The sequence below is a fragment of the Paroedura picta genome, chromosome 1, assembly GCF_049243985.1.
Source record: "Paroedura picta isolate Pp20150507F chromosome 1, Ppicta_v3.0, whole genome shotgun sequence".
NCBI lineage: Eukaryota > Metazoa > Chordata > Lepidosauria > Squamata > Gekkonidae > Paroedura > Paroedura picta.
Genome location: NC_135369.1, coordinates 141,199,995 through 141,226,963, shown reverse-complemented (window position 1 = coordinate 141,226,963; position 26,969 = coordinate 141,199,995). Strand labels below are relative to the sequence as shown.

Sequence of the window (26,969 nt, the reverse complement as noted above, 5' to 3'; positions counted from 1 at the left end):
TTCATGCACTGCAATCCAGTTACAAAGAAATCAATGTGACTTAAGCAAATCTCCAAGCAGAGTGCAGCTGGAGGGTGCAATCCAGTCATATGGCCCTTGGGGTTCAAGCTGATTCTTCTTGTGCTGAAAATGGGAGGGGTCACAAGAGATCCCCCATTTAGAGCTAGCTGTCTCAGCCTACTTGGGTATATCTGCATCTCTTCTACAGTTATCCTTTATGTGTTTTTTTCTGTTCTTCCAGACTAAAGAACCATCACAATTCAATCTAACGTGATTTAAATCCACTTGTTTTCAGAAGTTCTTGTCAGGTATCATCAGATAAGCTATCCCTTAAAAGACAGAAAATGATAATCATGCTACATTAGTTGAATACTTTTGATGGACTTCAATGACTCCTCCCTTGAAGGTGGGCAGCCTACCTTTCTTATGGGCCTCACTCAGGACCACCACCACCACATAATTAGCGGAAGTGGAGGATCTTTTCCTCCCCCCCCTCACTATTGCAGAACCCAGCAATACTAACAGAGAAGGACTGAATGTGTCAGAGGAAGGCAGGGAGTATTTGAAGAGACTGTGGTGGATGCTTCTCCAGGCGTCCTCAGCCTCCAGGCAGTGTCAGAAGAACAACAGTCAATGAGTGGTGTGGCTCTTCTCTTCTGGGCCACTTGAGAGCCAAATACCACCCTCTGTGGAGGCAGGAAGGCAACACTGGGTGCCTGCTCAACTCTGTTGCACTGGACTTTTGTATGTCCTACAGAAAACAGGCCTAATATGACCAAGAGACATTTATTTTTTTTAAAATCAACTGTAGAAAACATGTCCAAGTCTGGTAGATCTGTGCCAATGGAAGGCACTTGTGTACTCACCTTCAGGCCTCAGACTGAGAATAAAGAAGATTTCCATTACCCTCGTTCTTCACCTCTCCCGGGACTTGCTCCTCTGAGCATCCGGAGCCAGAACTAGTGTGTGCTGTCCTGGTCCTATTTCCCTCTCCCTTCCAAAGGGCCTGGCTTGTCCTGGGGCCAGCCCATCTGGAGGTTCCATCTCCTGGAATTCCCTTGGGGGCTGAGCAGTTCCTGTGGGAAGCTGCTGAAGTCCTAACATTGCAACTGTGACTCATTTCCATGTTTCTCTACCTGTGGTTCAAGGCTACATCCCATCAGCTCATCAGGAAGTGGACTGTTACAGCAACAGTCCCTGCCAAGCAGTGGAACGAAAATCTTTACCTTAAAGGGGCCACAAGTGCCACTGACTTTGGCTCATGGACACTGAGAATGGGTCCTTGGCTACCCCTAGAGTTGGGAAGCCTGGAGGTTGTTCAGGGCCTCATTCCCAACACATAGTATCGGCTTAGCACCCTGGGTCCAACATCTGCACAAGGATCTCCTGTGTGACATTCACACGTTTTGCATTTGTGACACTGAGTTGGTGCACCAGTCAGTTTGTGCAATTGCATCTTAACATTGAACTAGCTGATGTACCCGACCTCAGCCTCTAATTGCAAGATTCTTCACCACCAAAGGGGTTTGTGGATCGTTTGTGTTCTCAATAACGCATTACTGCAGGGGTTTCCACAGCAAAGACTGGGCTATGCCATTTTGCTCATGATATTTCATCAGCCATTGCTTGCTCAGCTCGCTTGGCTAAGGCTGCAGTCCAGCATGCATCTCCTTGACAGTCAGCCCTTCTGAATGCAGCAGGAATTACAATCACATGGATCTCATGAATCACATAACTGAAAAATGCCAGTTTGCTTTCCAAAGCAATTTTTGAAACCAAACTCTGTTTTTAACCTTGAACAGCACTAACGGCAAGAAATTAGCAGCCACCTACCATCTGCATAAACTGTTGCTCAAGTGCTTTGTATTCTGCCGAACTTCGATTGAAGAGGTCATCAGAAAAATGCATGTTGGTCACCCTCAAGCTAAAGAACACCACTAGCTCCTTGCCTTTAGCTGCAGTTGTCACGGAGCTTGTAGTTACATACTCCTGTGGAGAGGGTGGAGTCGTGGCTGCAGGAGGGGTCGCTGGCAGTACATAAGAGCCGCTGCCGTCCTCCACTTCCCCAGTCGTTCCTGGGATCAGCACGTCAATAATACCGGAGTCGGTGGCAACATCCTGCACTCCCCACTCAAATCCAGTCGGGATGGCCGTGATTTCCCACAAAGAGGTTGTTGCTTCAAAAGACTCATCAATAACAACGGAGGGGCCACCAGCGGTGGCCTCTGGCAATAATACAATCTGGTCTGTGGGCACCAAAACCTCTTCTTCAGGCAGAGTGGTAGGAAGACTAAGAGAATCAATGAAATATGGCATAGTGCTCAAGGTGTCTGAAATGTCATCCCCTGAAGATTCCAGCTCCACTGTAATCCTTATGTCTGAAAAGGAAACAACGTTAATGCTGAATAGTGACACACAAATATATGGGGAACAAGGCTAGTTCATCTGGCTGTAGAAGTCTGAATTCTTCCTTCAGCCTTCCGGAGAAAAGGGTGCATCGATCAGGCCACTGATCCGCTAAACACCACATCGCCCACTTTGAGGGGCGTCACAAAGCTACCTCCTCCTGTCCCCCCAGAAAGCCCCTCAGTCCCTGCAAGTCAGAAAGTAAGAGTCTGCATAAAATATACAAATTGGAAGGATGCAAAAATGAATAAAAGGACACTAATGTTGGCTAATGAGAATGGGGGAGAATATGAAGCAGAAGATTTGCTATTAGGAGATGCAGTGGCAGAACCGCGTTAGTGCCCTTTGCTAATCATTTGGATTTAACTAATTTTGTCTAGTTCTTAGCCATTATGCTAGCAACCGTCTGGTTATACTAACAGTGGCATTAACATGATTACCTCGCACCATTGGCCTTCTTGTAACTTTATCACTTTGTTTTGTCTAAATGAGCAAAGAGATAAAGTTATTATGTGCAGAAAGATGAATCCTTAAAGATATTAGTACATTATATATACTAAGTAAAAGGGAGTCAGGAATGTAGCATAATGGCAAAGGGGTGCTGGTAATGATTACAAAAGTAATCCACTTGCTGAGTGACATTACTGAATCCTACAAGTTAGAATCATGACATTCATTGTTCACAATGTTCATTTAATTACCCTCTAATAAGCAATCAAGTTAGATGAACAGCACTTTTTAGAGTTGTGCAATTACTGAAAATTGGATTACAGCGAGTTGCTTTTTAATCTAATATTGCAAAGTTAACATTGAATTTATCTCTGTGTTCTCCATAACTACTATATGTTTTGCACCTTGGGCGGGCAGGAAAGTAAGGCTGAGATCTAGGCCAGCAGATCCCTTTTTGTAGGAGTGCCTCTTTCACTCCCTTTTTACTTATGTATTTGTAAATTTAGCAAACATTACCAAAAACGCACTGCAAAATTTCATTTCTGTGTCCTCGAAAGAGAAATGACCCTGGCTACCACAGACCCTTAAACGTCTGCCACTAGAGAAATGGTATTTACATAACTCTGGAGGTGGCTTGCCAACCTCCAGGTGGGGCCTGGAGATCTCCCAGAATTACAATGGTTTGCTGCACTACACAGATCAGTACAACTGGAAACAAATGCCTGCTTTGAAGGATGGGATATATGGAAGGGATGTGCATCATGAAATCCCTGAACTCAAAATTTACATGAAATTGCTATTTTGGGTCAACACTGATTTTCCAGAAAAGTAACACAAATCTAATATTTTTTGGCATTATCCCCCCCCCCCCCGCCCCAATCTGTGTAGCTTTTTGTGTTTGGGTGGTACTTACCATCAAGCATCTTGTTTTTCTTTGATTCTCTGAATCGCTCAGGCAATGGCATTTCTCCCTCCCAATCAGATCCTTACAAGGGCTCAGGGGATTAGTCCTCCTAGACCAGGGGTAGTCAAACTGCGGCCCTCCAGATGTCCATGGACTTCAATTCCCAGGAGCCCCTGCCAGCATTTGCTGGCAGGGGCTCCTGGGAATTGTTGTCCATGGACATCTGGAGGGCCGCAGTTTGACTACCCCTGTCCTAGAAAATCACCCTTGGAGACAAGCACCTCAAAAGGGAATCCCATGGAGGAGTGTGTGCTGAGCTGTGAATGTCCAGACTACCCCACATACCACTCCAAATGTATGTGAACAGCCTCCCACTGTGGCTTCTTTAGCATCAAACAAAAAGCTGGGGGAGGGGAGAACAAAAGACCCCTCCTCTCCACCCATGTTGGCTGCCATCAGCAAAATCACTTCTACATTTTTAAAACAATGTTCTTGGAGCTGACATGAGGCTCTGATCAAAGCAAAGAACCTAGAGACAACTTGTAAATAAACACACCGTGCAGCTTAGCTCTCGTAGCAATTGAATGATTGATTCCCAACATATGATCATGCACACAAATTCTATACATATAAAGAATGTGAACTATTTTCAGAGATTGCAAAGATGGGACACTAGGGAGGTTTTCTACAAAGGAAGCCTTCTTTTCTTTGTGAAAGGGAAAAAAAAACAGACCACAACAAGGAAGGATGGCGAACACAGGTTTTAGAGGAAAGGTGATTTTATTTCTTGTCACTCAGTCACTATAAGATCAGGTGGAGAAAAATGGATGCAAAGGGGATATTTCCATTTAATACTGGTGGCTGGTGCCATTCCCCATGTGCAACAGGAATCAGTGGAGACAAGTGAGAGTGCCCTGAAAGGCACCTGTTTTCGGGCTCTTTTCTATTTTGCTTGAAACTTAAGGGGTCTTTACATGAGAAGGAGGACTATGTTCTGTACAAATTTGGTGTCATGGTCCTGAAAATCCAGCCCTCCCCCCTAAAAAAAGAACAACCCTGGATTTGAAACCTGAACCAGTTTTCAAAGACAGAGTAGAATATAAATCTCTAAATAAATAAATAATACCCCCCCAAATCAGCAATCACAATAAAAGTTTTCTTTTCTGAAATTATAACATTACTCTTAGGACACACCCTTACTCTATGGCATTTACTCCCCTCCCCAGGCTCCACTCCAAATCTCCAGGAATTCCATGAAGTGGAGCTGGCAGCTCTACATTGGTGCCAAAAATGGCTTTGTGTCCCCTTGACTCTTGCTGCACAGGAGGCGCCATGCCACACTGCTGCCTGGTTTCTGGCTCAAGGCAGGTCACCCCAAGTCTTCCCGTTATTGCCTAGGAGAGCATATCACTCGCTGCACCCCATCCACACTGAATTTGTGCTCCCACACGAGGAAGCCAGGACAGCAAGTTTCTGCTGTGTAGCAGAATTTTTAAAAATGTGTAAGAATGTGTGATTGCATTCTTACAAATTAAAAAAATGCCCCAGGAAGCTCTGCCCTGCTGTGTAGTACGGCAGAGCCACCTGGGGCATTATAACAATGATTAACAATGCAGTATTGTGGGTGAGGATGGGGATAAGTCGGGCCAGGATGGCCCGATTTCCCCCCTTCTGGATGGCCGAAGCCAGACATATGCTCCAAAGAGTTAAAATATACATAAAATACTTACAAAACATAGAACATTGTCTAGGGGTAGCTGAGGAAAAGCCAAACAAAACAGAAAAGTCTTCACATGCTGGCTGTGGAACTTAAAGCAAAAGCCTTCGTCAGTGCTGGAGCCTGTCCATGGTGATGGACTGAAAAGCTATCTGAACAGCCCCCAGGATTGGTGGAATGTGCTGGGAAGGGAATTTGCAAGAACTGAAGCTGGAGGAAATAGCAGCTCTTGATGAAAGGTATACTTTTGATCGTGAATGACCGAAGCCCAGAGCCACATAAGAGAAACCACTTACAGAAATAAGTGATTGGGCAAAGAGTTTTAATCGCCAATATATTTTATTTTGCTTCATCTCGCAGCTCCACCATGATCTTCCCCCAACTATTGATACTGTAAAGAAGCTGGGGGCCTCTTGGCAACCTTCAGAGGGGACTATTGATCACTTCAGGACTCTTACCCAGAGTAAGGTGGACAGGCTGCAAGCTTCAATGAGGCCCACCACTTGTCCTCTAGACCCTGCCCCTTGTGGCTCCTTAAAACAAGTGACAAGAGGGTAGGAGGACTGCTGAAGGAGATTATAAATATGTCCATAATGACAAGGATCTTCCCAAGGAGTCTGAAGGAGGCAGTGCTTCACTCTCTATTTGAAGAAAATGCCACAGAGTCTGTACAATCCAGCCAGCTACTACCCTGTGTTGTGTCTTGCATTCCTAGGGAAGGTGGCTGAGCAAGCGGCAGTGGATCAGTTGCTAGCATACTTGGAAGAAGCTTTGGTCCTTAACCCATTCCATTTGGGCTTTTGCCCTGGCCACAGGATGGAGATGGTACTGGTCACCCTGATGGATGATCTCAGGAGGCAGCTGGGCCAAGGGGTGGTGGTGCTGTTTATATTATTAGATCTTGTGGCAGCATTCAACATGGTAGACCACAAGCTTCTTGCTTGCTGCCTTGTCAACGTGGGGATTCAGGGGATAGCCCACCAGTGGATTACCTCATTTCTCTGGGATGAAGATCAAAGGGTTATAATTGAGGAGAACCAATCACACCTCTGGCAACTCCAATGTGGAGTTCCACAAGGGGTGTCTTCTCTCCAGCATTATTTAACATCTTTATGCATCCTCTCACCAGACTGACCCAGAGCTGTTACCAATAGAGGAAGAGGCATTTAAATTTAAAGAGAATGTAGTCTCTCTAAAATTTAAATACCTTTTGCAAGCTGTAAACTCCAAAGGAATGTAAAGGGCTCACAGTCCCTTTAAATCCCTTCTCCTTGGGGTTCATATCAAAGGCTGAGAGCCCTTTAAATTCACTTCAACTGCAGGAACCAGTGGTCCTAAAAATCCCAAATATTTTTGTGATTTTCTGGGCTTGTTCATTTTGGTAGCCAGAAATTATCAAACTTGGTATCCAGGTGAATTAATACAAAAAACTTTACAGAGAATGATTTTTGAGTATTTTTTTCAACTTGGATTATCTGAGGGCAGGAGGAGGGCAGGATGCTGTTTCCTTTGGCTGCAGAGGAGAGGACACGCAGTAATGGGTTTAAACTACGAGTACAACGATATAGGCTAGATATCAGGAAAAAAATTTCACAGTCAGAGTAGTTCAGCAGTGGAATAGGCTGCCTAAGGAGGTGGTGAGCTCCCCCTCACTGGCAGTCTTCAAGCAAAGGTTGGATACACACTTTTCTTGGATGCTTTAGGATGCTTAGGGCTGATCCTGCGTTGAGCAGGGGGGTGGACTAGATGGCCTGTATGGCCCCTTCCAACTCTGTGATCCTGTGATCCTGTGATTCTGAATACACACCCCTGGTTGGAACGAAAAGCTCTGTTTGCCTGAAATATGCTGCAGCAGCACAAAACAACTGAAAAGGCTGTGAGGGACAGAAAGCAAATGTCAATGAGGTTAAATGCTTAAGGTGAAGTTGAATATTTATCTTTCTGAATGCAGCCCTGAGGTACCAAAAGGAATCCATTTGGCTTCTCTTCTGGGAATTAAAAAAAGAATAGACATTTCTTGGGGCTTTACAAAGTGTGAACACAGGTAAAAAAGGTGAAGTTTTCTTTTAAAAACCTTCTCGCTGAAAAGAAAGAAGTCGGGATACTGGACCAATTAACTTTATGCACCTAAGGTAGGACAATGGCTTTGTGCCATGCACTGAATATTGATTTTTTGGGGAGCCTCTAAAGGAGTTGATTGGAAATCAAATTTTGCAGTTAGAAGGAAAAACATATCTAGAGAAATGTGTTAGTATTCTGAATAGTTAGTGGTGAATCACCTAGGACAAAGAAAGTGTGTTATATTAGTCCAGAGATTAGTATTCCTTTCCTGGGAAGAGGGTGGTGTCAGATCCTAGAGACAAAAGAATGTTAAGTACCTGCTAACAACTGCAGCTGCTTCCTCAATAGGAAATAATTATTGCAAGTGGACCATGGACAGCTCCGTCACACCTTGGAGCAGTTGATCACTCCGAGGAAAGGGTTTGGGCATGAAAAACCCCTGCAGTTCTGTGGCAGAGACAGATAGATGATTTCTTGCCTGGAGCATTAGAGCACATATACCACACATTTTTGGTGGTATATTTGCTGCTACATTCCTAATAAATCCTGTGAAACCTATAATTTAGGGTTGAATCTGAAGATCATTCTCTGTCACTAAATAATTTCCATCAGCTGAAGAATGGGGGTGATTTTTGCTCCTCTTATGGGATATTACCAAGCTTTCAAAAATGCTCCTTTAAGGATGAGCATGGGTAACACAGTGGAGGGTAGCAGTGGGAATGGGAAATCAGTGAGGATCCATCTCCCCTTTCTGCTAGAGGAAAATACCCTTTGAATTCATTTATTTAAAATATTTCTATCCTGCTTTACCTGATTGCCATCAAAGCAGTGATTTCTTTCCAAGCTTATAACAACAGTTATTCTGTGTTGGCATTAGATCTCCTGTTATTAATTTGACTGTCCTATAAAAGTACATTCTGACTGTGATATTCTTGACCTCAAAGACTTTTTGGGGTTTCCTTTAACTCTTCCTACAGTCACAATCCATACAGCTCAAGAAAGCAAATAATAGTAAGTTTAGCTTCAGCTGGAATATCATTTGTGCCTTGGGGGGGGCACATCCAAGATGAATTTGGGCAATTGGGCCCAGATCTAGATGTCAGCCAATCCGCTCTCAAGCAGCTTCCTGCAACCTGCCCTAGGAATCAGCCCATCATGGGATGGGTGAGGTACACAGACCTAAAGCTGCAAATATCCCTCTGGTACTCAACTCAGATTTAAAGGAGCCAGATGAAGAGCATTCACCAACTCTCTGGCACTTAGGCATTGGCAGGGGAACATAGTGCAGGTTGGACTTCTTGCATGACCAAAAGAAGCGTCCCTTAAGGGACTCAGGAGTGGGGATGATGCACATAGGCAACTTCAGGGCTGATGTACCAGGAAGATGGTGATGGCTAGGAGTAGCAGTTTTCCAGCAGGCATTGTCATCCTTCTCTCCCCTCCCATGCTCTCGTGACCATAATAAGAATACTTCTATAGTATATCATATGCATTCTCTTTTTGTGCTGTTTACATCAATGGCAGCAGCATGATTAGCCAGCCAAGTTTCCCCAAGTTGGTTCAGCCTTGGAAGCTAAGCAGCATTGGTCACAGTCAGTATTTGAATGGAGAACCACCAGGGAAGAAGACTGGGGTTGCTTCATGGAGGAAGACAATGGCAACCTATCTCTGCTATCCCCCGTCTGGAACACACCTTCTTTCTCTTCTGCATTAATGCTATAAAAGAAGTTGGTACTATCGCCATTTCACAGATGAGAAAACACTTGCTTGCCTGCCTGAGGCTATCCAGTCAAGTTTGTGGTGGAAACAAGATTTAAACCTATCTGCTTCTTATTTGCAATCCAGTCCGTACAACACTATGGTATACTACCTCGGGCCCCACCTAGAAACCTTGATGCCAAATGCTGCTAGAAGACTGTAGCCAGAACTAATTGTAATTTATATGATGTCATAGTTATGCTCTGTGTGATGATGCTGAGGGGTTCATTTGTGGTTTTAATGTTGGATTCTATTGTATTTTAAAATGCTGTAAGCCACCACAAGCCAGTGACCCTGGGAGTGGCGGCATAGAAGTCTAAAGAAATTTTAAAAAATTTTAATATCAGTGTAGGTACATTAACTGCAACACTAATTGCTGCTGGAAGCAAGGGAACCTCTCTAGCAAGAGAATCTCCCTATAAGGTCTTCCTAATCCTATCATCCTTTGTTCTGGATGCAGGGAGAAACAGAGGAGAGGGGTGTAGCCTAATCTCATGCTATGGAGAATCCTGAAAGAGAAAGGGATTAGATCCAGCTAGCCCTTTCACCCAGACTCACCCAATTTCCCTGGTTGTTACAGCCCCCATCCCACGTGGCTTTGGGGCATGAAGTTCCCATTATTCCCATGTAGCCTTTTTTGGGTGGCCTTTTTTGTCACCAGCAGAAAATCTGATCAAGGGTTACAACAGGCACAATTTGTACTACTGAGAGGCGTTGCTGCTACAAACTCATCACTACTGAGTCTAGTGAGAGTTTTCTGCAGTGACATGTGGTAGGCAATAATGTAGAAATAAGGCGTTATTACTGTGGTGTAATATGAGCTGGGAAAACATAGTATTTCACTGGAAATAAAAAATTCTTTAATCAGAAGCCAATGTTCCATTTGCTTAGTACAGAAATGGTTTCTGTTTGGGAAGTCCTGAACCAGTTCCAGCATAAAAGGATATGATGTGTGAACATGATGGCTCGTCAGGTTTTAAACAGAATCTGCAAGTCATTATCGTTATGACTTTGCCTTCCAGGTTCTTTTAAAAGTCAGAAAACAACTTTTCAGTCATATCCATAAAAACATGCAGTGCTGGGTGTTTATTTCTACACACACACACAGTATTCACTACCAGTCTAAAACACCTTGCAGATGAATGGGAATCTCCACAGTATGGGAGGCATTTCCCCAAATGTGAAATTTGGATCCCATTGGAAATGTAAATGTTGATTCTCCATGAAATGCTGTATATAAATGAAGACAGTGATTCCTTACTGGAAGAAGAAAACCTTCCTCTGGGAGGAACACAGTGTCTGGGCTGAGCGGTCGCTTACTGCACAGAAGACCAGCAATACTCCCACTGGTGACTATGGTGGACAGAGCTGGCTCATTCCTTGCAGAGGTCCAGTAGCTTCTGCGACATGTACATATAACAGGATTAACAGCTATTGAGAATCTGTCAGTTGAAATGTATATCTGTTAGAGAACATACAAGCAGTACTTCCCAGAATATGACATTTGAATTAGTTCGGGATTTCTATAGAGCAAATGCTGATGCTCCATGAAAGGCTATATTCCCTGTGCACTGGGGTACATGCCCTTAGATACTGTAAACCAAATATTGAAGAGTTGGGTGATTTTATTAGCACTTGAGAACAGAACTTCAAGCAACCCTCCTCCTGCTTTCTTACTCTCCCACTCAATTTAACCTCAGAGTTATTTCCATAAACCCACTGCATCTGTTTTCATAATCTTGCTGACATGGTAATTCTCCACGTGACAATTCTCCAAAGGACTTGTTTCTTGTGATCTTTACTCAGAAACCTTTATCTTCAATTTGCATTCTGCTGTACAGCTTTTCCTCTGCTCTGTAGTGGTTTAAAAATACTAATTCAGATTTCCATTTTGAGTTTCATTAAGAATGTTGTTTATGTTTAAATATTTATCTGTATGTTTCCCCCTCCTCAAGATAGTTGACCTCCCAAAAAACTACCTAACAAGCTTTATAAATATATATTTTTTAATCTGGAGCCCCAGCCATCTCCTTTTACACTGTCTCTTTTCAAGTGCTGCTACTAACACTTGACTTTCCTCTCACTGCGTGTTTGTTATGCACTGGTGCCTTTCATGATAAGCTTGAGACAAGTTCCTTCTGGGCAAACCAAATCAAACCTTTAACATACAAGTGACAGGGGACTTATTTATTACTTTCCCTCTAAATGAAGTTTTTTAAAAAGGTTCCATATTCTGAACTGGTGTAATTCTACAAGCTCTATAAAACCCCCACATACCTAAAACTTTGAGTAACTTTTCATGGAGGCAGTGAATGACATGGAGAAGACTCATGTGCAGAACAAAGGGGTTATAGATCTGTGCCTCAGTATATCAGCCTCCCCGATAGTGAGTCTTGCTTTGGAGGACAAGCAGCCAAGAGGTCTTGAGTACAGCAATCTATAGTGAATCCCAGAAAAGGTGATCTTAGTCCAAAGTATCAACACTCTATGTAAACGGGGATGATCAACTTTGCTCCTTAGTTAAGTTCATAGAAGTCAATATTAGACAGCTTCATACAGAATATACAACTTTTCAAGCAATACATGTCCACTGTCTATGCGTATTTGCATTTAAAAAATATTTCTCCATCTCAGTGAAGAATAGGATTGCCATCTCCAAGTTGGGAAAAACCTGGAGACTTTGGGGGTGGAGCCTGCAGAGAGCAGGGTTTGGGAAGGGGCTTCAACTGAGTATATGCCATACAGTTCACCTTCTGAGTGGCTATTTTCTCCAGGAGAATTTATCTTGGTTGCCTGGAGAGGAGCTGTAATCCTGGGGAATTCAGGCCAAAGGAGAACAACCTGTCAATGGCGCATGTGGCCAAGAAGCAAAGAAACTGACAGACGATAGTGCAAATCTTGTATCTTTACTTCTGAGTTTATACGTACAGTGTAAGCAAGGTTTGTAAATATCCAGCAGAAAAATAAAGAATTGCCAAAATGTGTACTGGTTATATAAATCATGTTTTCAATTCTTTTCTCAGTGGCAACTATAAAAATAAACAGCACAATGTCATACAAGGAACTGGAAAAGTACAAAAAAGGCATATGTGTGTACAAAACCTTTTTAGAATGTATCATTACATACTTTTTACAAATCGTCAAGTGTTTACGGCTGTGACAAAGTTGCTAGTAGCATGGTATGAATAAAAATATGTTATAGCAACTTTACAATATTATCAACAAAATATACACCAAAGAATGAATAACAGAGAAACAGAATTGCAATACATACTTATAAATAAGTCAATGTGAGGCAGTGGGTTTATCTAGCGGAGTCTTCCTAGGTGTCTCAAATGTCCTCCAAAATGTAACACTCAAACAGGTGTTAAGTCGGATAATCTAGCATTCCGCTGAATCATTCTTAAAGTGATAGAAACTATTTTAAGGAAACAACTTAGATATAGGTTTGAGTTTAAACACTTTGCCACTGAGGAAAGCACTGAAAATGTGGTTTTACATATCCGGTACACGTTTGGGCAGTTCATTATTTTCCCTCTGGATGCTTACAATTGTTGTTTACACTATAAAAAGTGTATACTCAGAAGCAGACCTACAAGATTTGTACAACAGAAGCCTGCCAGCCAGTTTCTTCACTTCCCACCAGGAGGCTGGCATTCATAGGGAAGAAGCAAAAGAGAACATTCCCAGGTGAAACTGCCATCATTTCACTTTGCAAAGGTTTCTCACTGAACTTAGTGATGAAAAGGCAGCAAGCCTTCCCTGAACTCCAGGAAGGCCTGGGCCACTGCCAGCCCTTGAGCTCCTCATCCACAATAAAATTCAAAAAGTCCAAAAGGGATGCATATAAACAATGGTGCCAAAAAATTAAAAAGCGTCTGATTTTTGAGGTCAGACAAATGGCCATTCTGGTCCCTTGCATGCCTTCCTAGACCTTTTGAAGCTCTGTCTGTTGTAGGCCCATTCCACATGGTGAAATTCTTGAGAGATTTGGGGGTGGAGTCCAGAAGGGCAAGGTTTGGGGAGGGAACTCAGTAGTTTGTAATGCCATAGTCCAGCCTCCAAAGCAGCCTTCTCTGGGGAACTGAGTCTGGGTTTCATAGGTCTCTCATAGCCTGGCCTGGGGAGGGGTGAGCCATAGTTTACACACCCTTGCAGCCCCCCAGCTCTCCACATGGTCAGCTCTCCCCTCCAAATCTGTCCACCATTGCCTCCACCACCTATCCCCCATGTGGGACCACAAAGAGGGACACTGAGGAGACGGAGGCTCCCTGAAACCAAATATTGCTAAGTGATGTGTAACTGCCTTTTTTTTTTTTAATGATCACGATTGGAAGGCAGGCAGGGAAAAAGACTGCCTATCCCCACCAGAATGGCAGTCATCTAGGCTATATTGTGATCTTTCCCCAAACTTCACAGCAATGTTGGTTGCTGGAAGATTGGAGAAAAGCTGGGGATATCCTGGGAGGTACACCTTGATGCTGTGAGAGAGGAAGCGCATTTACCCTCCCTGGCAGGGATGCAACTTAAGATCGTGCACCAAGCCAGGAATTTGGGGGTGACCATTGATGCCTCCTTAACACTTGAGGCTCAGGTAAAAAAGGTAGCCAGCCAGGCTTTTCTCCATCTGCGCAAAGCTTGGCTACTAGCACCCTACCTGTCATCACAACACCTGGCCACAGTGATCCATGCAACCGTCACCTCCAGAATAGATTTCTGTAACCCGCTCTATGCTGGCCTACTTGATCCAGAAGCTTCAACTAGTGCAGAATGCAGCTGCTAGGGTCCTCACAGGTGGGCCCAATATCCAGGAGGGCCCAATATCCAGCCTGTGCTGAGGCAGCTGCATTGGTTGCCGGTTATTTTCCGGATCTGGTTCAAGGTTTTGGGTTTGACCTTTAAGGCCTTACATGGTCTGGGGCTGGCATATCTGAGGGACTGTCTGTCGCTCTATGCCCCTCGCAGGACCTTACAATCTGCGGGTATGAATTTATTGGTTGTTCCCAGCCCCAGAGAATCGTGTCTGGCCCCAACCAGGGCCAGGGCCTTTCTGGTCCTGGCCCCAATCTGTTAGAATGAGCTCCTGGAGGAGCTGTGGGCTCTGTGGGAGCTTTCAGCATTCTGCAGGGCCTGCAAAACGAAGCTCTTCTGCCAGGTCGTTGGATGAGGCTGGGCCATGAGGACAGTCTGACCCCCCTTATAGCAGCAGAAGTGAAGATTAGCACCCTCTTTCTCTCCCCCCCTGTAGGGTGGGTTATTGAGGGGTGGTTTAGTTAAGGCTTGACTTTTTTGCAGCATCTTGGTTTTTAAATGTGCATACTGTTGTTTTGTGGGTTTTAATGTATGGTTTTATTGGGGTTTTTATCTGCTGTAACTTATCTCGAGCCTCCGGGGTGAGGCGAGTAACAAATTTAAATAAATAAATAACAAACAAACAAACAAACAAACAGAAAGAAAGAAAGAAAGAAAGAAAGAAAGAAAGAAAGAAAGAAAGAAAGAAATCTGCTTCCCATAGCAATTGACCTGAGCCTAATATCTCAGGTGGAAAAGGCTATTATTGTATTAAAAACTGAAAATAAAAAACAGATTCTAAAATATAAAAATCTGGTAAGGCGATCCTAACAAGGGGATACTATGTGCCAAAATCTGCTAGAGCAGTGCACAGGAACATTACGGCAAGAGTTCCTATGCAACCACACATATGTCCAGGGGCCACTTTCTGTTGCTCTTCAAGCACATAAGCCACTAGAACTCATTAATTATTCTTGCAGTCTAAGAAATGTACTGATAGGTATCCAAAATCCAGCTCAATTGGTGTTCACATTTTGGAGTTCTTTACAGCACAGAATAATAAAGAGCTAAAATAACTGCATGCACGCATACAACTTGGCAGCTATTTAAAATTGAATCCTGACAAGCTTAATAGAAAATGCATGTTCTCTGTAAGTGGAGAAGCAATTCTAAATTAAATCCTAAACAGGAAGCTAAAACCCCTTGGGTTCCCTTCAACCATTGTGTGCTGTATGGTATATTAGACATTATGACAAATCCTTTCATAGGCTAATATAATACTCGGAAACACCACTCTGCGGTATCAGTGTTTATTAGACTGGGCAATGACAAGAACCAACAAAGCAAAATCCCTCGAGAGCATCGTGTAGGAAATAAGCCAAGATTCCTGGGAAAAGAAAACAAAGCAAGCAGAGAATAAGACAGTGAAAAATAACCTTCCCCATTTTGGTTCAATGCAGAGCATGTTTCTCATCATTACAAGGACCAAGGTATTTGAGCACTACTATAAGCTTACCTTTTCACTCAAACTTCATTCTCACATTCTCAACAGGTTTGTATGCTGATTTACTGCCATTTACTTGTATCAATATGCCAATTTTACCTTTACCTATATGCCAATTTACTGCTATTCACAGATCTGTATGCTGATTTAAGGTAAAGGCAAAGGTATCCCCTGTGCAAGCACTGGGTCATGTCTGACCTTTGGGGGGATGCCATCTAACGTTTTCAAGGAAGACTCAATATGGGGTGGTTTGCCAGTGCCTTCCCCAGTCATTACCATTTACCCCCCAGCCTTCCCCAGTCATTACCATTTACCCCCCACCAATTCACAGATCTGTATGCTAATTTGCTGCCATTCACTGCCTTACTCCAATCTCAGCAACTAGCCCTTCCTGGTAATTAAATCTATACGAAATGGTTGCAGAAAAATTGTTACTTTGTATCTGAAGAAGTGTACATGCACACAAAGCCTTATATCTTGAATAAAACTCTGAAAGTTGCTGCTGGACTCAAATTTTGTTCTGCTGCTTTGGACTAACACAGCTCCCCACTTGAATTTATATTTACTGAGGGAAGACATTTTAAATTAGCCACAGAAAAAGAAATGGTGGCCAATATATTGCATGACTTAAGAGTAACGCTCACTAAAACTGACATTCTGATTCACAATATATCTTTTTGAAGACAGAATCACGGAAATTTAGGAAAACTGTTGACTGAACTCAGATTTTTCAGCCGAATTCTCCTAATCTCCCCCAAGCAAATTCCATTGAAATAAACCAGACTTACTTTTAAATTATTCTTAGGATTCCAGTTTTCATAATCCATTACTAGATACTGTTTTTATACATTATTTCTTATATATTTAAATGCACATATGAATGGTAATGCATGAAAATCTACACACAGAGTATCCATGAGAAATATCATCCCCTCCCTGATCCCTCTCCTCTTCCCATCCTATGTTGTTGTTGTTATGTGCGAAGTCGTGTCTGACCCATCGCGACCCCATGGACAATGATCCTCCAGGCCTTCCTGTCCTCTACCAATCCCCGGAGTCCATTTAAGTTTGCACCTACTGCTTCAGTGACTCCATCCAGCCACCTCATTCTCTGTCGTCCCTTCTTCTTTTGCCCTCAATCACTCCCAGCATTAGGCTCTTCTCCAGGGAGTCCTTCCTTCTCATCAGGTGGCCAAAGTATTTGAGTTTCATCTTCAGGATCTGGCCTTCTAAGGAACAGTCAGGGCTGATCTCCTCTAGGACTGACCGGTTTGTTCGCCTTGCAGTCCAAGGGACTCGCAAGAGTCTTCTCCAGCACCAGAGTTCAAAAGCCTCAATTCTTTGATGCTCGGCCTTCCTTATGGTCCAACTTTCGCAGCCATACATTGCAATCCCATCCTATACAGCTTCTCTTTTCTCCTGAAGACAGTTTCAGAGGGCAGTTGTGTTACTCTATGGTACAACAACTGGAATCGAGCTCAGTAACACTTTAGAAACCAACACGATATAAGCTTTCGAGAATCAAATAATCCTATGTCAGATATCCAGATCTGACAAAGAGAGGTTTGGTTTTTGAATGTTTATATCCCAAAAATATTATTGGTTTCTTAAGTGCTACTGGATTCAGTTCTAGCTGTTCTATTTTCCTTGTTTCATTCCTTCCCTCCAGTCCCCATTTCTTCCTCTTTCAATTTTCTTTAGTTCCTCCCTCAACTCTGCTTATTCCCCCCATCTTCGCTTTCCTACTGACCTATTCTTTCTTTACCTCTAGCTTGCCTCTGCAGCAGCCATTATTGGTTACCTGGTCAACTCCAGTTGTCTGAGGTTGCCTAGGCATTCTCAAATGGCTACCAAGATCTTGTGAGATAATCTCACAGGAACTCAGCATTTTAATGTTCTTAAAAAAATTCCTTTAAAGAAATTTAATATGTTTCTGGTTTTCACCAGATTTGTAAAAACATCTCTCCTTTCTCTATCTAGTACCACTGTGCTGACTTTTTGATCCATACTCTAATAGCAAGTTCAGCAGAAGTAGGGTTAGTATTTGGATGGGTGACCACCAAAGAATTCCAGGATTGCTATGCAGATCCAAGGCAATCACCACTGAACATCTCTTGTCTTGAAAACCCTGTAACTTGATGACACTTCATTTCATACACACACATATGCCTCTGTGTATGAGTCTTTGTATGTGCATATGTGAAAGAGAGAAAAACCGTTGCAGGAGATTCTATGCTGTTTTGTCCATAGGGACAAGGCAGTACCTGAATTTTAAACAGCATTTTTGTGGGGTCGAGAGCAGGATGGGATCTTGCATTACATGAATGCAAGGATAGGCTATTTGAACCACGTGTTTTTTCTCGTCTGGTATTTTATCATTGCGTACTAAGAATTATTTTAAGTTTCAGAAAAGAATTGATAAAAGCCTCCTTGGTAAAACATTCATTCATTCATTCATTCATTCATTCATTCATTCATTCATTCATTCATTCATTCATTCATTCATTCATTCATTCATTCATTCATTCATTCATTCATTCAATTATTCAATTTCTTTACCACCCCCCACCCCCCATGAGGCTCAGTTTATAGTTTTAAAAGTATGATCAAAATTATTATTTTATTTTATTATTTATTAGATTTATTACCTGCCATTCCCAGCAAGCTGGCTTGTGGCTGGTTACAACATTAAAACCCCACAATAAAATATAAACCATCCCCAACTTAAAACTATTCTATACCTGGTGACAGAATAAACCCTCCCCCCAACCCCATCTGTTTGACACCTCCCCCTTACAGTGCCTTAGGGCAGTGGTCCCCAACCTGCGGGCCACGGCCCGGCGCCGGGCCGCAAAGGCCATGGCGCCGGGCAGCGGCACCCTCTCCCCGCCCCCCCCGCAGTAAAAAACTTCCCAGGCCGCAAGCTTGCGGCCCGGGAAGCTACTTACTGCGGGAGGGCGGGGAGAGGGAATCAGGGCCGGGCCGCGCCCGTGCAGGCCGCGCCCGCTCGGCCCGATCCGCGGGTGTGGCCCGCGGGCGCGGCCGGGCGTGGCCCGCGGGTGCGGCCCGCGGGTGCGGCGCGGCTCGCGGGCGCGGCTCGCGGGCGCGGCCCGATCCGTGGGTGCGGCCTGCGGGCGCGGCCGGGCGCGGCTCGCGGGCGCGGCCCGAAGCATGGTCGTGGCCCGCGCGGGAGCGGTCCCTGCAGGCGCGACCCAATGCCCTGCCGGTCCCTAGCCTAATAAAGGTTGGGGACCACTGCCTTAGGGGAGATGCAATCGAAGGAGAACCTGATATCTTGGCCAAACTGAGGAAGGGCCCTCAGTCTTATCGCTACCTAGACTCAACCAAATACCCAGTGTTAGAGCTCCATCTTGCAGGCCCTGTGGAACTGCAGAAGATCCATCAGGGCCCTTAGCTCTACCGGGAGCTCATTCCACCAGGTCAGGGCCAGGATCAAAAAGGCCCTGGTCCTGGTCGAGCTCAGCTGTGCATTCTAAGGACCGGAAACAGCCAGCAGATTCAAACCTGCTGAACACATCATGAAAAATATGAGCCAACCTAAATATTAAATTTAGTGGTCTTATTAGTATAATATAATTTTCCCATATAATTTTCCCTTGATAAATTGCTTATATTCAGTACATCAAAACTCCTTGGAAAATCTGCATGGTCATACTTACTGCAGTTTTGAAAGTCCTGAAATAATGCAGAGAGGTCTGGACATATCTGTAGCAGGAAATTATACTGACAAGAGAGTGGGCTGATACACATGTCTTCTGAGGGAAAAGTTAAGAATAAAATTATCAGGTTGTGATCAAAGAATATATGGAAGCCAAAAAAAAAAAAAGAACAAGGGAAAATGGCAGAGCTCTTACCTGGTAAGAATCCATAAGTGTTTCATTTTCTTCCTACTCAGGATGCAGTCATCCCAAGAACCCCAAACATCAATAAATTTACTCTTCCAGAAACTTCAGCAGTTGTAGGGTGGATGGCGTAGCTCTGAAAGGCCCCAGAGTGTTAATGCATTGAAAGCAATGCTGATGCTTCCTGAAACCTACTTAATAGTCCCAAATGACATCAGCACCTAGACAAATCTGGCCACAACACATCATGATGTCATCCCATTTACTTTGCCAGTCCCTAGACTGGCAGGTATTACTAAAGCAATTTTCCCCAGGAAGACTGTCAACCAGAAAAAGCGAAACATTCTTACCAGCATGCGTTGCCTCTTGGGAACTGAAAGGGGCAGTAGCACTTTGCAGAACCACATGATTTGTTGTTTTTAAAAAGATGCTTCATTTTTTTTGGCATACATCTGACATTTATTTACATTTCCTGCTTTAAAAAAAATCCTACCTCATTCCAGCAGTGTACCCTTCAACCAAGGGATCCTTCCTGCCTTATTGCAGGGAGATACAAGGAAAGGTCCTAGTTGTATAGGAAATTAAATTTCCTTAGGCATAAACAGACATTGAGTATCCCAAGAAGGCAGGCAATATTACACATGGACATGGGGAGGCAATAGCATCCCCCAAAAGACAAGACGAGTTACGCAGAGCCAATATAGCACATTGTCTAAGATAATTGAGCTACAAATAAGAAATTCCCTGACCCAAACCCAGTTCTTCCATCAGCTTGCCTTGACACAAGCTAGTCAGACTACGGTACTCATGTCTGCCTTTTGAGGTGGTAATAATCAATGTGAACCATTCTGAAGACTGAAGAGATCATGTGGCTGCTAAGCATTGCTATCACAGAGGGCGCTAATGCTAGCCAAGGCAGCAGAGCTACCGTGGTAGTCAAGGGAGGCATCTGCTAACACAAGAAAGGCAGGCAGCAGGGCAGCACTGGCACAGAGGCTTGCATTTGGCATGAGGAGTCAGACAGGCAGCACTATCTGGCAGGCAAAGCCTTGCCTTTGGCACACCAAGAAAGGCAGACCATACAGAAAACAGATACACCAGGAGGTCTCTGGCATGCAAGAAAGGCAGCATATGAGCATTTGATAGGAAGGAATCACTGGAATAAGACGTGTGGGTGGCAATAATTTTATGTAATGAGTGGCAAATTCACAGAACAACAAAACTTGACTTATTACAGATGTGCATTTGTCAATCATCCACTACAATTCAATCCACATCACCTCTTTCTGTAATGTTTTATGCGCTGAATTCAATTGCTAAAATAAAAGTTAGCGCCTTTCTGCCTGCTTTCATAGTTGCACAAGGCAAGGCTAGTGGGAGGGGCAATGAGTGACTCAGCTGGTAACCTAACTGACAGGAGCTTCTTCTAGCCAGAAGAGTTAACAAATGTTCCTGCCATAGACAATTATCCAGTTAGGCTTTGTGTGAACTATGCTTTCATTTCCCATTAATGACTGCTCTGTTTCAGAAACCTCCCCCCCCCCCTCTTTAAAAGCAGAATTGGGTCCTGTTTTTCCACTAGTGCATTCCTTGGTCAGGTGTAGGCCTGCCCGGTTTTTTTGTTGTCTTTGAATCCAGGCACTGTAGACTGAGGAAGGAGAATTAGACGTTAAGGTTACATTTGTCTCCCTCAGCATAGTAGGCAGTGTTCCTGTAGAGGTGAAAATCAAATTGTTTTGCTCGTATCCTCTGACAGCCACATAGGTTCACTGCTGCAAACTAGAGAAGAGGCAAATGCTCCCTTGCCTGTTAAAGGCATCTTTGTAACATACACATGCTGAGAACAGGCAAAGCAGTCGAAACGTGATGGATCAGTGATAGGGATCCCATTTGTAAGATCTATATATCTTAAATTTGATCTAAAAGCAGACATTGATATATTGTTCTGTTATGTTCTATGTGAACTGCCCTGAGCCTTACGGGAGGGTGGCTTACAAATGCAATAAATAAATAAATCGAGGGAAAGGACCCACTATGATTAGGGCAGTGACACTGGGAGGGGGAGGGCAGGCAACCATTTTTAGTTCAGGGCCAAATGGCACAATCCTAGAGTCCACCTGTCCTCATACAAGCAAAATGGGAGTGGGTGGGAAATCTATTTTGTACATAAGTTGTGTATAAACTGAGCTTCATTGCATCCTCCCTCCTCCCTATGATCCCACTTCTTTCTGTTGACTGGTTTCAGCATCCCCCCATCCCCGGCCAGATCTTGTCCTAGAAGTTGGCTAGAGTGTGTCATTTAAAACCATATCAGGATGGCCATACCTATGTATCCTGGTTGACTGCTACTTTCTTCCCTCCATCTTGGGACTGGGGACCACTCTGCATGTTAGAAAATCATTTTTAAAATAATGGCGGAAGGCAAAATGGCATCTCTGCTGCAATCTGTCATTGAAGCAATTTCCCATCAGTTCGGAATAAGACCAACCCTGGAAGACAGTCACTCAAGAGAGGTCAGAAGAGAATGGGATGTGTGTTCATCACAAAGAACCCCATTCTGTTCCTTTGGTTAAATAGCCAAAAGCACTAAGACTGAAAAAGAAACAAAGAAGCAAGGTCTAAAATCCAGCAATCTGGAACATGAGGCATATTTATGACTATGTCTACAAACTAACAAGACAGATGAAAGCTGCCTCTATCTGCAGGCTATATCTATACAGCTGAAAAGAAAACCATATTTGTTTTGATCTGTTCAGCAGTCTGAGAACACTGAACGATTGGTCATTTGCATGAATAAACGGAGTTGCAATGCACTTGAAAAATCAAATTTCTGGTTCACTCATGCAGAAGAACGCTTCTTATCCCTGGAACTTACCCACTGAGTTGAGTTTTGTTTCAGAATACCACTTGCAAGACAGGAGATGGCAGAACAGGAACTGATAAGATGAAAAGGTAACCGGTACCCTTGCCAATGCAGTGAAGAAAACTTGATACAGCCTTTGGACTGTGCAGTTTCTATCAAATATTCTTTACCATTCTAGTGAGGTAAGCATTTTACTGTAAATGTACGTTAGTCTCAATTTATAATACTAAGAGCAAACATGGTTCACGGAGCAAAATACTTGGGAAACAGGCTATGCTACTGCTGTCCTCTGTCCCACAGTGGAAGGTTTCTGGTTGCAGAAAATTATAGAGGGAGACAAACAAATCTCCCTGAGAAGGGAGTTCCAAAGTAATGAGGGGCCCATCATAAGTTACACGGCACAGATCTTGGAGACAGATTCAGAGAGACCAAATTTAGAATCTAACTCTCTGGTCTTCAGATAGGAGAACAAACCCAACATGGCTTGTCATTTCTAGAGATGCTTCCATGTTTGGGTGGAGACAGATGGGACTAGCAACAAGTCTCTTTTAATTACTTCTTTCCACCACTGGGAAATTGTCTGCCATTAAGCACTAACCTTAACATTTTTATTTCCCCTATTTGTTTGTGAATGACAACTGAACCCAAAGGACTGATTTTATTATTCTAGCAAGGGACTATACAATCTTCATTATCATGCTGCAAATTTGTTGTGATGCTGTTTACTAATTTACTGCTACTTTACTCTCTCATTAGATCTGTACTCTTATGATTTTTGTTTCATTGTCTGAGGAATTGTGCAGGCACATGAAAGCTCACACCTTGAATAAACCTTAAAGGTGCCACTGGACACAAATTATGCGATACACTGCCAGACAAAAAAGCAAGATTAAAAAAAAATACAAATGATTTATCACATATCAAGTCAGAATGTGAACAGCAGTCAACTGAATGAATTAAAACAAATCCCTTCGTATTTTCACAGTGAGAGCTTCCGTTTAATTATTTTGCCTAACAAACTTCATCTCATTTCAGCATCTCTGCAGGAACATCGACCTCCCCCAAGAAGCCAGGGTATTTTTTTTTAACTTTACCCTTCCCTAAATTGTTGAGACACAGATTGTAAGGGACCAGGCACATCTTGAGTTGCTGACAGATAATGAAGCAATTACAAAGCTACTGGTCACATTGTAAAAGCTCACGTGCAGCCTATTCATGTAGTATAAAGTATCAGTGTATTACAAATATGTTTATAAAAACATCTTTGACAAAGGTCTATCAAGGTCAGGTTTCTGTATTACCCCAAATATTTATTGGAGTATTTGGAGTTATTAAAAAACTGTATTACGCATACAAAACAAAAATAAACTGCTAAATTATGTGTGCCCAAACACATTTTTAAAGAAAAAAACTTTTCATTTTATTTAGCAGTGTGCAATTGTGCTCTTTGCAACACACAATGGCTTCAGCATCTCATTTTTGAGCCTACAGTTTTGAAGGGCTTGTTTAGTTTATTTTTATTTCTTGTACTAGCCAAAGGAGCATGGTGGTTCTATTCAGTTTTGTTTTCTTTTGGAGAAAAATATTAAAATGGTTTTAAAATATTTATAAATCTCACAGGGCTAATCTTTTCCTGCCTGGAGATAACAAAAGTGATGCTGAAGCAATAACAGAAGCGTGGAGTAATGATGGAGCAGAATATAGGGATTCTAGCAGGAACACCCTAAGCAGAGTTATACCCTTCATTGAAGTCAATGGACTCAGAAGGGTGGAACGATGGCACAGTACATGTTCTTATTACTAGGAAGCACGTTGCCATGTACTGAGATGGTAGGAAGGTATTTTCACTCTGCAAAAACAAAAATGGCAAACTTTAAGCAAAGTCAAATAGAATTGGGGCGTCCACCAATCCTACAGCACATTCTAGCAGCCTAGGCTTGCCAACCAGCAGCATTCTGGTGGAAGGGAGGGGACATGGGGGTACCATTGGTCAATGATATTACATCACCTGGTAAAAAACTGGAAGTGATGCTAGTTCACTCTAGGAATCACTGGAAACTGAAATTTTACTAAAGAGTTTTCACCAATTCTGATTGTGCACTTACATCACCTTCAAGCTCTTGGTCAATGGAGATTTTAACAATCTTTCCCCTCCTGCTGTTGGCCAACAGAGCAGTAATGAGAAACAGGAGCTGGGGAAGCCTCAGCCCCAAGGGGGACCCTGGCAGCCTTATTTTAGTTCCATACATGCATATTATCAAAAGTCCAGTTTTCGGACTAAGCAGTGCAAGTGCAAGTCATAAAGATCAGGGTTTGGATCCTAAGCCATGCCTTCACTCATGTTGCATACTTTTCCACAGCAGGAGGGGGCCTCCACTGCTAAGGGCTTCCTTTCATGCAAGATCAGCACTGACTGAGCCAAAAAGTAACCAGTGCCAGAGGAAAGTGCTATAATGCACCTTTTCAGTGACTGTGGGGTCTAGGGATGAGCACAAAGCGAACCATTACAAATTTTGCTCTGTTCAAGGTTTGCAAAATGAAATTTGTGGTAGGTCAACCTGCATGAACTTCCGCAGACTTTTAGCCCACTTTGTGGTAGTTCATGCCACTTCAGGGATAGAACAGCAAGTAGGGGTTTAAATGGACTCCGAGTCCCTTTGAATACCTGCATGCTATTCTCAGCAAAAGTCACAAACAGCTGAGCAGTTGCCAATCTTCAGGTAGGGACTGGAGTTTGTCTGGAATGTGTAGTGCAAAGCTCAGTTTCCTCTGAAGCAAATGACAATATTGGGGGCTAGGCTCTACGGTATCACATCCCTGATGCGGTTTCTTCCCAAACTCCACCCTTCCCTGCCTCCACTGCCAAATTTCTAGGAATTTCCCAACCCAAAGTTGGCAGCCCTAATATTACACCCAGGTTGTTAGCAAGAGCCATTTGCTAGCACAATATAAAGTCTTTAAAGATCCTCTTGTCTTGGGGCCTTATATCTGCATGAATGTCTCTCTGGATACTTCTCAGCAGTCTAATACCATAGAGAAGGGGAGGTCAAACTGTGGCTCTCCAGATGTCCATGGACTACAATAACCATGAACCCCTGCCAGGAGAGCCCCAGTTTGGCCACCCCTGCTGTAGAGTACTCCCTTTAATGCAGCTACTCATTTCTGTGGTCTGGAGATCATCTATAATTTCTGGAGATCTGCTGGCCCAACCTGGAGATCTAGCTAGCAACCCTATGTAATAGCCATAGGTTTGTAGGAGTCTTCAACGGTAGTCCATAGAGTACATTACATTAGTCTAATCTTGAGGTGGTGTAGATTAGCATGGCCTCCTTGACTGAGTTCAAATCCAAGTCTTAATGTACAATTTTTTTTTAAAAATTACTCTGATAAGCATGCACACAACCTTGTTCTGGGTCTAAGAAACAACATCTTGGTGCTATTTGTATTCTTTTTATCAGTTAAGAAGGTGAAAACAAACAGAGCTCTATTAACGACATAACACAACATGATCTGGAGGATTTGCCTTTTGGGACAATTAAAATGCTTTCCTTTACACAGAGTACTGTGCAGTCATGGAAGTAACATTCTCAAAGAAGCTTTAACCTATACAAAACAACTAGTCATAGCCAGGTAATTACCCTGCACGGTACATCAATTTCCCAGAGATACAGATTAAAGAAAATTCATTATCTTTCAGATTGAACTGTATTGTGGGAAAATCCATTCCTGTGGTTCTTTTTGATACCAAACCTGTGGTAGTATGCTGAGAAAAAAATGAATGCTATAATTTCTTAGGCCAGGAGCTCAATGTTTTATGTTTGAAGGCCTGTTAATCTCCAAGCCAATCTAGTGCTGGTGTTCATGAGTGGGTTTAAAAATGTGAACAGGTAAGTCACTGCTACAGCCCTAATGTTGCAGTCCTAAGAGCACTTTCCTGGAAGTAAACCTTGTTGACTAACAGAATCCTCTTTCTGACTGGACTTGCTTGGGATTGCTTCTTTACTGATCTTAAGCCAAGTGATTATTTATCACCCCTTTCCCTCCACCCCACATCTGGCTCACCTTACAAAACTAAGATGATATGAGACTTCAGACAATTACTAACACGGTTCCTAAAAAGTGAAAGCCATTGCACGTTCTAAAGATATGTGGAGTACCTGCCTCCTGGGCTTGAGGGTAATAAAGACATAGTTTGCTCAGTGAAGTAAGGTACTCGACAGCTTACCTTTCTCAGGGAAGATCTCCCCTTTCATCTTTTCATCTTCACTTAAGGTAGGAATGCCGGCAGTAAATGGTGCAAAAGTGAATGATTGTTCAGTTGGCAGCTCAGAGTATCCTAGGCTTAAATCATTGCTGGCTGATTGATCTGCTGGTGGGGGTGAATCAGGATCTCCTGGCTTTAGCGGTATCCCAGTACTGTCCAGCACATTGAAAGGCATTGTGGGGAGTGGATAGTCTATTATAAGATTTGTATCTTCAATTTCATTAAGACTTTCCGTAGCTGTTACTGGACTTGGATGAACCAGTGGTGCTTCAGAAGGCTGCAAAATATATTCAGAAAAACTAAAAAGAGCCACAATTTGAGTACCATTTCGCATGTTAGGGTTTCTTTCCATTTACACCAAAGGCATTTTAAAGGTACATCTAAAATG

General features: G+C 43.1%; 1 protein-coding gene across 1 annotated transcript in view; it reads right to left on the bottom strand.

Annotated features, from left to right (window-relative positions):
* The window catches only part of IMPG1 (interphotoreceptor matrix proteoglycan 1), a 111,167-nt gene that overhangs the window by 13,318 nt on the left and 70,880 nt on the right, over positions 1-26,969 (bottom strand). Inside the window, exons 12-14 of the mRNA XM_077313660.1 lie at positions 26,543-26,858; positions 21,780-21,836; positions 1,834-2,378 (exon numbers count right to left, since the gene is read on the bottom strand). Of these exons, the coding sequence (XP_077169775.1) occupies positions 1,834-2,378; positions 21,780-21,836; positions 26,543-26,858 (918 nt within the window). The remainder of the gene's footprint in view (positions 1-1,833; positions 2,379-21,779; positions 21,837-26,542; positions 26,859-26,969) is intronic.